This window comes from Mobula birostris, chromosome 14, assembly GCF_030028105.1.
Source record: "Mobula birostris isolate sMobBir1 chromosome 14, sMobBir1.hap1, whole genome shotgun sequence".
NCBI classification, from domain to species: domain Eukaryota; kingdom Metazoa; phylum Chordata; class Chondrichthyes; order Myliobatiformes; family Myliobatidae; genus Mobula; species Mobula birostris.
The window spans coordinates 75,939,452-75,951,741 of NC_092383.1; the positions used below are offsets into that span (position 1 = coordinate 75,939,452).

A 12,290-nucleotide genomic window follows, 5' to 3' on the forward strand; every position below is an offset into this window, starting at 1 on the left:
TGTTTTCAGCCCCTCTTCATACATGATGTCACCATCCCAACCTCACACTCTTCACTCTCCTGTGTCATTCCATCTCATTGTTTCCCATTTTCCAAAATAATGCTCACTCTCTTTTGTCATCCACCACCTTCTTGTTGCTACCATCAGGAAGGAGGTACAGAAGCCTGAGAGTACACACTCGGTGATTCAGGGACAGCGTCCCCTCTGCCATCCGATTTCCTCTTAGACACTGAATCCATGTACATTGCCTCACTACTTTTTTAAAAAAATTCTGTTTTTTCACTACTTAATTTAATTATTTAATATACACATATGGTATATACTTACTGTAATTCACTTTTTCTATATCAAGTATTGCATTGAACTGCTGCTGCAAAGTTGGCAAATTTCACGATGTACAGTATGCTGGTGATATTAAATCTGATTCTGAATTCTGTCTCCACTTTGCCTATCCTCATCTTTCTGTTTCCCTCTCCTACCCTCATGCTTGTTCACCATGTTGGCATTCCTCTTTATATAACTCATTTGAAATATCTTTGTAAGGAATTCTATAGAAAGGCAATTTATTGTTATGAATATTGTATCAGTAGAACAATCTTTCTCACCTTTCCTGGTTTCTTCAATTAAGTAAGTGCCAAACGCTTTTATCTATGATGACATTTAATTTGTCAGTCATTGAAGGAAGAGGAGATTGATGCCCTCTTCTGTTAGAGCAAAGTCGAAGCTGTGTCCACCATTATTAGCTGGCTCTGGAAAGTTGACGTTCTTGAGACCACCAAGGGCAGGTGAGGACACGAACAGGAAAAAGCCAAATCAACTTTCCCTCTCCTGGGTTGACAATGCTCCTCAGCTATCTTTGTGATTCGAATTCCCTGATTTCTCCCCTGGAAAATGGCGGTTTGGTTAAGTACCCAGGACATCTTCAAGCAGCGAGGCCTCAAAAAGGTGGCATCCGCCATTAAGGACCCCCGTCACCCAGTTCACATCCTCTGCCCATTGCTACGATCAGGAAGAGGTCCAGCAGCCTAAAGGTACACACTCAGTGATTCAGGAACAGCTTCTTCCCCTCTGCCATCCATATCTGTGCTGCAAGCACAAATGTCACGACATATGCCGATAATATTAAATCTGAACCTGGTTGATATGCATAGTTTAAGTTACTGGAGCTTGATTACCTTTGGAGACCGGAGCATTTATACAGAATTTTTGATCAAGAGATTAAATGGCGAGGAGAGCTAAATAATAAAATAGTTGTGTTTAGTCTTACTATGACAGAGGTTGAATGGATGGGTCAAGTTAGTGCTTATATTAGCATAGGATATGGAAGAAAAGTGGTGAGTAGAATCCTTAAGTGTATATGGGCTCTGGAAGGAGAAAGATTGATGGAACGGGTCTGTTAAATGATGCAAATGTTGTACCTGGTGACATTACAATTTAATCTAACCATTTTGGAAAATATCAAGAATTGAGTAAGGGAGCTGCAGTCACTACAACGACCTAGTGTACTATTATAGATTTCTGCATAGTTGCAGTGTGGCATGCTAATGAGTGTTTTGGTTGAAGGATCACCACCACAGACTTCAGCAACAAATTCCTTTGCGAGCTGCGAAGCATACAAATAAGTCCGCACCACCCAGGAACAGAAAAGGCTTGTGATAAGAAGCTCAATTAGGACCTCTGTGATTGGAGGACAGGGAGTTCAGAGCCTCTTGGCTTCAGTGGAAGTGGTGCATTGTTAGGGTTGGAGCAGATCAGGGGCCCTGTTGGAGGAACTAGAAGGATCCCAAAAGCAGATTAAAAGGTTGACGCCTTATAAGGAGGGACCGTGAGGTGTTAGTGTACTTAGAGAGCTGAGGTATCAATGGACTGGGTGGCAGCAGCAAGAGTAGAGGAGAGCTGAAGCTATCAGGGAGTTGGGAATGTTGAAAGTTGAGATACTGGGGATAGTGTTAGTCAGATAGTGAGATTCAGATAGTGTTGGGAGAGTGGACGGAAGGGAGTATCGGTACTATGGTAGAGGAGTCATAGAAAATGACAGAAGGTAACCATGGGACTCGTTTTGGTGGGATCCAGTCTGGCATTACACTGTGACAATGTAGTTGTTCTGAACGTGACCAACAATAGTGAAACCCAGCATATAACGTAGATTAATTTCCGTAGAATGGTTCAAAAGCAATGATACATGGAAATAAATAAATTTAATAGACATCTGACACTGAAATGTGACAGATATATAAATGTGACTTATAAATGTCATATCAAATATCATAATCGTACTGCATAAAAACCGGCCCTTTGGCTCAGCTCAACCTTGCTGACCCTGTTGCCCAGCGAGCCAGTCCCATCTGCACACATTTCATCTGTAGCCCTCTAAACCTCTCCTATCCCGGATGATTTTTAAATGTTGCTAATGTGCCCTCCTCCAAAAATAGAAATTAAAAACAGTAGTGAGGTCGTGTTCATGGGTTCAGTGTCCATTCAGGAATTGGATGGCAAAAGGGAAGGAGCCTTTCCTAACTCATTGAGTGCATGCCTTCAGGCTCCTGTACCTCCTCCCTGGTGGTAGCAATGAGAACAAGGCATGGCCTGGGTAATGGGGGTCCTTAATGATGGACACCGCCTTTTTGAGGCATTGCTCCTTGAAAATGTCCTCAATTGGATGGAGGCTAGTGCCCATGATGGAGCTAAGTTTACAGTTCTCTACAGCCTACTTCGATCCTGTGCAGTAGCCCCCTCCCCATACCAGACGATGATGCAGCCAGTTAGAATGCTGTCCATGGTACAACTGTAGAAACTTGCAAGTGTCTTTGGTGACATACCAAATCTCCTCAAACTCCAAATGAAATAAAACTGCTGTTGTGCCTTCTTTGTAGCTGCGTCGATATGTTGGGTCCAGAATAGATCCTCAGAGATCTTGCCACCCAGGAACCTCAAATTGCTGCTCATTCCAAATACCCACCACTCCCTGTGTGAAGAAGCTGCCCTGATACCCATTGTAAATCTCTCACCCCTAATCTTAAACCTGTGCCCTCGTGATTTTAGTGTCTCTCCCTGGGAAAATGATTCTGTGTTTTCACCCGGTCTGTGCCCCTCATGGTGTTATATAATTCTATCAACTAACCCCTCAATCTCCTTTGTTGCAGAGAATAAAGTTGTAGTCTGTGCAACCTCTCCTTGTAATTCAAGCCCCCAAGTTCAGGCAGCTTCCTGGTAAATCTTTTCCGCACTGTTTCTGGTTTAGGGACATCTTTAACAGGGCAACCAAATCGACACACAATAAGTACGTCCTCACCGTCCTCTTATATAACTGTAGCATAACTTCCCAGGCCATCGTAAGAAACACCTACTTCACATCCTATCTACTTGTGATGCCACTGTCAGCAAACCTATGCACTTTCACCTCTAGTGAAACTCTTTTCATAATGCTTCCCATTCTCTGTACAAATCCAACCCCGGATGGAAAGTCAGTCCTCAGCCCACATCCCTAACTAATCAAGATAATTTCATGTCATCTTCGACACCATCTATACTATTTTAGTGTTTTGCTGAACAGTATCCACTTGAATTTCCCGAATCATATGAAATGACTTGGAAATAATTGTTATCGTATTTCTCTATCAGAATCCCATTTTCTCAGCTGCGGATTTACTGGAAGTTTCAGATATTTATTCTGCCTCACACTGAAAGACTTAGTATGATGACACTGGCCTTGGAGATATAAAACTTGATGGATTGTGCAATTACATTTGGCTCTGGCTGCATCTTGCTGTTCCATATGAGTTTCTGTTGTAGTGTTCCTACAATAAGTCAGCTGCATTTCAGTGGGGAAATATGCAATTTCTGTAAACCAGTGACTAGACTGCCTCCTACTCTTATCCCCTCAGGGACTTGGCCACACATTGCCTGATTTAATGAGGGGGATCATATGACTATTGCTGTCATCTTCCTTTATTTAAATGTTTGAAATCACCGTCCATGTGTCCTGTGCCAAATGAACACTTTGATTACGGTGTTTTAATTGTTATCCTTTGATATAGTTGTCTCTTGAAAAAAAAAACATATGGAAAATTACTCTTTTAAAAGAAAAACAGCCATTGACTATACAGTGTTAAGTTACACTGGTATAGATGAAGGATTTCCTTGTAGGCTTCAGGTCCCACCCTAATTTCTCTGACCCTGAACTGTGGCTATGACACAGATGTTGGAAGCTGGCTCATCCTTATAAGGATTGCTGGTATTCACTGGGCAAGTGCTGCGTGGCTGGGTTTTAGCGAGATGGGTGGTGGGGTTGTGGACTCTGCAGATGTGTGTTTAGAAGGTCCATTTGATGGTCTGTCAGACTCACTGTCAGCAGAAGTGAAAGAATTGCAGGCCTTTTAATTCTCTTTTATTCGTGGTAACTTTGATTGGAATGATCTGGCCATGTTCAGTCTTCACGCTACATGGAAAATAATTCTCCTGCCCTGTGTATTTCCAGTAAGTCCCTTCCAGTAGTTTCTGAATCTGTGCATCTACATCATCTTCAAATATTAATTGTCTACGTGCGTTGCATCTTCTTTGTACTTGCAGCACTGTATCCTCAATGTACTTGTGTATGGAATGATTTGTTTGGGATGATGTCCTGCCAAAGGGTTTCGGCCCGAGACGTTGACTATACTTTTTTCCCATAGATGCTATCTGGCCTGCTGAGTTCCTCGAGCATTTCGCTTGCGTTGCCTGGATTTCCAGCACCTGCAGACTTTCTCTTGTTTGTGAATTGTTTGGAGGGCTAACATTCACATAATTTTCCGAAAGTTGAAGGTGTTTTTGAAGGCATTTGGCTGCATAATGGTTGGCTCATAACATTCACAATATATTCACAAACTGAAGGCTCTGGAGATTGATTTGGGAGATGGGAGATGACAGGTTAGGGATTCCCCCATCTAGACTGGAATTCGGTTGTTGGATTATAATCCAACGCAGTCACCGTGATTGTTTGGACCTCAATAAGTTAATCATTGCTCTTGTGCATTTGTCAATAAACTTGACTTTGTCATTAGCACAGAGGTCTGCCTTACAAAGTATGCAGAGTGCACAGCAAGGTCCAGCAAACAACAAGTGAGGAAAATAACCACTTGTTCTGTGTGTAGATAGTTAAGGGAGGAACGTTGGATAAGAGAATGAGAGAATTGTTTCAAAAATTGTTTGCACTTAAGAGCACCTTTCAAGATGTGAAAAGTGCTTCACAGCCAGCAAAGTGCTTTGGGGTGCATTTGGGTAAGGGTGGGACTAAGGTAGTCATATCAGAGTTTGACAGAATAAAGCAGACAAGGGCTGATTTTAACAGCTAGTAAGAAAGTACAAAATCATAAGAACCTGAACTGGGACTTGAACTCCCAAACTACTCATTGAAGTTAGAGTGCCTCCCACTGTGGCCCTTAAGTGTTCAATGACATTAATTGCTTATTTAGTATTTAATAGCTGTAATTAAAGTTAATTATTTAATCTGTAATTAATAGCAATTATTAACTAGTAAAACAATATTATCTGTTTTATAATTTCTTGAAAATGGAAACTAAGCAGCTTGGGTTATCTACAAATTACAATTCCTTTATCAAAATGCATGAGATATTCCAGTAAAATGTAGTGATTGATTTTCCAGAGTTGTGCAGCATTCTCCCCTCACCTCAGTGAATTAATCTATGATTATCGACTACTTATTTATTCATTTATTGAGATATGGCAAGGAGTAGGATCTCGAGCCATGCTGCCTAGCAATCCCCCGATTTAACCCCAGCCTCCTCACGGGACAATTTACAATGAGGGATGTGTGAATCCGGAGCCTCCGGAGGAAATAGGCGCGGTCACGGGGAGAATGTACAAACTCATTACAGAGTCCTTGACAAACCTTCTCTGAATTTCAGAGCTTGTAGTTCGGTAAATCTAAAAACCAAAAAACTGCAGATACACGAAATCTAACATAAAGACAAGATGCTGGATGTCAGGCAGCTGTGAAAAGAGAAGTGGAGATTATGTTTCACATCCCTGATTTCTCTGATGTCTTGCCTGAATATTTCCAGCATTTTCTGCTTTTAATTTGATGTCTCAAAAACTGCTTAACATCTGGGAGTTTAATTCCCTCCGTTGTGTTATATTTAGTGCAGCACTGGTACTTAATTCCTGGCTGCCTATTTAAATATAATAATTAGCCCCATTTATTTGAAATACTTCTTAATGATACATTGAAGTAGGACATTTGGCTTATTTAGAAGCAGGTTTAATGGATAAGACAGTGCTAGTTATGCTCAGCAAATCGGGCAGCATCTCGGGAGGGAGAACAAGAGTTAACTTTTCATGTTAATGATTTTTCATCAGAATAAATAGCTACTAGGGATAAAACAAGTGCCAAGATATAATGAAAAGAGAGAGAAGGCTATTAATGTGTTTTATTGAAAGGTGCCTTGCTGTTGCCTGAATTTACATTGAACTTCATTAGACTACCAGTGCAGGAAGCTGAGTGTGGATATAAGTAGAGATTTACAGTGACAGAAGTGAGGTGTTCCATTTGGCATTCCCAGTGTAAGCAACAACATCATAAACAGTGAACGCAGTGGACCGTGAGTTGAAAGAAATATGGGAAAAATTAATTAATACTAGCAAACCAATTTGTATTCTTCATTTGTACTTCAAACAGAACAGCTTTATTTGAAGATGTTATTTGGGAGAAAGGTGAATTAACTTGCTCAATACAGAGTGAAGGAGTAACAGAATGAAATACCAAATGCTTATGTTTTAAGACCCATAGTTTGTGTACTGTTATGTCCAAGAGCTTCGATGGCCTACTTTCCATCTCCATAGTGGCAGGGTCACTTTCCCAATTTCTGAGGAAAATCGTGCTACAGATACACTTATTTCACAAATCCAGAATTAGTCAACAACACAAATTGTAACCACGTGTTATGGCAGCAAGCATTGGTTTGTGGTTGAATGTAACTCTACCAATATATTAAAATCGTTTGCAAGAGAGACATGAAGTCACTGAAAATGAACGTCGAGAGGTGGGAGGACATTGCAAGCGATGGCTCTCACTGGAGGCTGGAACTACTCAGAGGTCTAAAAAGAGGAGAAGAGAAGCTGAGGCTTGCTGCTGAAGAAAAGCGCACTCGTTGGAAAAACAGCACCAAGAGAATACTGGAGGACAGCGCCTTCAAGTGCAGCCGCTGCAGCCAAGACTGTCACTCCCGTGTGGGACTCTACAGCCACAACAGACGCTGCTCTAACACAGACTGAAGCAAGACTTTCCAGGCGCAGGTCCATGGTCTCGCGAGACTAATGGATGCCACCACCACGATATATTTTGAATTCACATATTAAAATCTATATCTTTATTTTCATCAGTGATATTTCAAAATGCGGTTTCCAATGACAGATTTTTAACTTTAAGTGAAATAAATGCTATTGTGAGGTGAACAGCTGTTCCTCATATATAAGGTTTCTTCAACAAACCTTTGGTATTCAGTGTAATGTTACATACTTTGAAACGCAACCTAAAAAGTATTTAAAATAGTTGAAGGAGATGACAGAATACAATAGGGACAAACGTTTCCTGTAATTGACAGTGTCTAGGAACAGAACCATAAAATTTGAACTCAGCCATCATCTCATAGTTTACTTAGCAACACAGACTGAATGCTGGAGGAACTCAGCAGGTCAGGCAGCATCCATGGAAAAGAGTAAACAGTTGACGTTTCCGGCCAAGACCCTTCCCTGTTCACTCTTTTCCATGGATGCTGCCTGACCTGCTGAGTTCCTTCAACGTTCAGTCTATGTTGCTTTAGATTTCCAGCATCTTCAGACTTCCTTGTGTTCATATTTTATTTATTTTCTTACACCAGAGAAAGAAGCTATTTAGCCCATTACATTTTGTAGCTGCCTGCAAGAAAACAAATCTCAAGGTTGTATAAAGCATACGTACTTGATAATAAATACATTGACTACAGCTCTGCCTTTAATACCATCATTCCAAGTAAACTGATTCCTAAGGTCTGGAACCTGGGCCTTAGCACTCAGATCTGCAGCTGGATCTTCAACTTCCTCACAGACAGGACCCAGGCTGTAAAAATAGGGGACAAGCTCTCCTCTACAATCACTCTGAGCACCGGTGCCCCACAAGGCTGTGTACTCAGCCCCCTGCTGTACTCACTGTACACTCAAGATTGTGTAGCCAAGTTTCCATCAAACTCAATATATAAGTTTGCTGATGACACGACAATTGTAGGCCGTATCTCGGGTAATGATGAGTTTGAGTACAGAGAGGAAATTAAGAGCCTGGTGGCATGGTGCGAAGACAATAACCTATCCCTCAACGTCAGCAAGACGAAGGAATTGGTTGTTGACTTCAGAAGGAGTAGCGGATCGCATGACCTAATTTACATCGGTGGTGCGCAAGTGGAACAGGTCAAAAGCTTTAAGTTCCTTGGGGTCAATATCACAAATGACTTGACTTGGTCCAACCAAGCAGAGTTCACTGCCAAGAAGGCCCACCAGCGCCTTTACTTCCTGAGAAAACTAAAGAAATTTGGCCTGTCCGCTAAGACCCTCTCACTAATTTTTATAGATGCACAGTAGAAAGCATTCTTCTAGGGTGCATCACAACCTGGTATGGAAGTTGTCCTGTCCAAGACCGAAAGAAGCTGCAGAAGATCGTGAACACAGCGCAGCACATCACACAAACCAATCTTCCGTCCTTGGACTCACTTTACATCGTACGCTGTCGGAGCAGTGCTGCCAGGATAATCAAGGACACGACCCACCCAGCCAACACACTTTTTGTCCCTCTTCCCTCCGGGAGAAGGCTCAGGAGCATGAAAACTCGTACAGCCAGGTTTGGGAACAGCTTCTTTCCAACTGTGATAAGACTGCTGAACAGATCCTGACCCGGATCTGGGCCGTACCCTCCAAATATCCGGACCTGTCTCTCGGTTTTTTTCCCACTACCTTACTTTCCATTTTTCTATTTTCTATTTATGATTTATTGTTTAAATTTTTAATATTTACTATTTTTAATATTTTTAATATTTAATATTTGTAATCTAGGGAGCGGGAAGCACAGAATCAAATATTGCTGTGATGATTGTACATTCTAGTATCAATTGTTTGACGGCAATGAAGTATAAATGAACTTTGAACTTTGGCATCTGTCAGTTCTCAAAGCAAGGTCATCAATTCCTTATCCCTCTCATTTCTTGGTCACATGATCTTTTTCATATGGCCATAATTGTCACACTGATTCCCCAATCATACCCTTGCCCCACTCAGTAACCAATTGCCCTGTCACGCAGCACATGTTTATAATGTGGTAGGAAACTAGAGCATCTTGGAAAACCTATGAGATCACGGGGAGAATACGTAGACTTCACAAAGGCATTGACAGAGGCCAAAATCAAACCCAGGTCACTAGGGCTGTGGGGCAGTAGCACTACCTGCTGCACCAGTAGCCACCATAAGACCTCACCGCGCACAGGGAAGTGATGATTCAGAGTAGCTGCCACCTGTGGACAATATCTTCAGTAGTCTGTTTACTTTAGCGAGGGTAAGGAGATTGGATTGTGGTGAAACAGCTGAAATGCAGATCAGCCATTGTCTTTTCAATTGGCATATCAGGGTTGATGTTCAACAACATCTTCATGTTTTTCTGTCCACTCTATGACTTGAGATCCAAATATCCAGCCACCTCTTCAGATTATTTCTCTTTTTTTTGCAAAGGCAAATTTTGGGCAGCACACTCAACCCAAAAGTTAATTACACAAGTCTTGAATAATAATTTTATTGAATGATCCTGGTCCTGTTTGGCAGAATTTACAAAAGCAATATTTTTTCCATTGTTGATCAAGAGTATGTCTGCTCTTTCATTTGGGACACCTACTCCACATGTTGCACAGATCCAGAGGACAACAATAGAATTTTATTAAGCAGGTGCCTTCCTGTGAATGTTCTGGGCTTGAGGGCTCCTTAGTTTGTTTGCTGTAAGGGTCGAGAATGAAATGAAATGACGACCAGTTTCTAGCATATTCAAATCTACAGCATAAAATTATCCCCACTTTAAAATGTTTAGTAATTTTAAATAGCAAGAGAGCTTTATTCTGTGCCTTATACTGGTCTCTTCCCTGACAGTGTTTGATGTAGCATTGTGGGAAGAACTTTATCCTGTATTTAACCAGTTTTACCTGTCCTGTCAATTGGAATCTGAATCAAGTTTAATGTCACCGGCATACGTTGTGAAATTGTTGTCGTTGTGGTAGCAGTACAATGTAATTCCTAATTATTAAGGGAAAAATCAATAAATAATCATTAAGTAGTGCAAAAATAGAAATAAAAAATGTGGTGAAGTAGTGTTCATGGGTTAAATATCCAGTCAGAAATCACACAGCAGAGGAGAAGAAGCTGTTCCTGAATCGTTGAGTATGTGCTTTCAGGCTTCTGTACCTCCTTCCTGATGGTAACAATGAGAACAGAGCATGTCCTGAGTGATTGGGGTCTTTAATGATGGATGCCACCTTTTTGAGGCATCACTCCTTGAGGATGTCTGGATACTACGGAGGCTAGTGCCCATGATGGAGCTGATTGGGTTTACAACACTCCGCAGATTATTTCAATCCTATGCAGTAGTCCCCCACGCCTACCTACAAATGACGTTGTAGCCAGTTAGAATGTTCTCCATGGTACATTTGTAAAAATTTGTCTTTGATGACATATCAAATTTCCTCAAATTCCTAAAGAAATATAACCTCTGTTGTGCCTTCTTTGTAACTGCATCAATATGTTAGGCCCAGGATAGATCCTCAGAGATATGGAAACATGGAATTGCTCACTCTTTCCACTTCTGATCCTGCTATGAGGACTGGTGTGTGTTCCCTTATCTTACCCTTCCTGAAGTCCACAATCAGTTCTTTGGTGTTATTGACATTGAGTGTAAGGTTGTTGCTGCGAGACGACTCAACCAGCTGATACGTCTCGCTCCTGTACGCCCACTCGTCACCATCTGAAATTCTGCCAATAATGGTTCTGTCATCAGCAAATTTATAGATGGCATTTGAGCTGTGCCTAGGCACACAGTCATGGGTGTAGAGCGAGTAGATAGTGTGCTAAGCACACAGCCCTGAGGTGCGCCAGTGTTGATTGTCAGCGAGGTGGAGATGTTATTTCCGATTGCACAGATTGTGGTCTGCCGGTTAGGAAGTTGAGGATCCAGTTGCAGAGGAAGGTAGGGAGACTCAAGTTTTGGAGCTTTTTAATCAGAACTGTAGGAATGATTGTGTTGAATGTTGAGATGTAGTCAATAAACAGCATCCTGACAGGTAATAGTGTTGTCCAGGTGATCCAAGGCCATGTGAAGACATGCAAATATTTGATGACATACAAACAAGATTCCTTCTGGAACACACTGAAGTTTCTTTAAGGCAAAACTTACTGTTAAAGATTAGTCTGTGTTGTGACCAAGTGTCCTTGCTTTGCAGGTTATGAAAACTTATCACATGTACAATGCTGACAGCATCAGTGCAGAGGGCAAGCTGAAAGAAGCAGAGAAGCAGGAAGAGAAACAGATTGGTCGATCTGTGAAGCAGGAGGACCGGATAACAGGTCGTTCACCAGATCCAGTGGCCAACATCCGATTTGAGGAAAAGCACCAGAGGCGCAGCTCGGTCCGAAAGATCGAGAAAATGAAGGAGAAGGTTTGGCATCTTAGACTCTTTTTCTCCCCTTCCTCCATCTCATCTTCTTCCCACCGTCAGCTCTTTTGCCTGCATTTTTTTATTCCACATATTCCCCCTCTTTTTCTTTTTTTTAACTTTTCCTCCTCATGAGGTATGTCATGGCCAAATAAGCATCATTCATGTGTGATGCAAAACCTGAGGTGTTAGTAGATTGACAGGAAATCCTTCGAATGGAATGACTGGTTAAGGAAGCAATTTCTGATTAGCTGAAGCAAGCTGTAGATCCTCAGTCATCTGCAGGGTTAACAATAGTGAATGCAACCCAAGTCGAGAAACATCGTTGCTGTTCTGCCCTTTGTGCAATTCGTTTATGTTTTTCTGTGTGATTAAGCACACTCAGCTTTTATTTTAATGAGCAGTGTCAGATCTGTATTGGGTCACTTCCTGTGCAGACAGGAAGTAGTAAGTATGAAAACACATTGGTTGGCGGTAGGCCAGAGTTTTATGTTAGGAGCAAAAGATGTTTCTATCTAAAGCCATCCTGTTGTTTCCCCAGCAGAAGAATTTCTTTTTCATTCCTGATTTCTGATTATGCTA

General features: G+C 41.5%; 1 protein-coding gene across 2 annotated transcripts in view; it reads left to right on the top strand.

Annotated features, from left to right (window-relative positions):
- The window catches only part of srgap2 (SLIT-ROBO Rho GTPase activating protein 2), a 194,186-nt gene that overhangs the window by 133,460 nt on the left and 48,436 nt on the right, over positions 1–12,290 (top strand). For both annotated transcript variants that reach the window (XM_072278689.1, XM_072278690.1), the window contains exon 5: positions 11,496–11,711. In XM_072278689.1, coding sequence (XP_072134790.1) covers positions 11,496–11,711 — 216 coding nt within the window. The remainder of the gene's footprint in view (positions 1–11,495; positions 11,712–12,290) is intronic.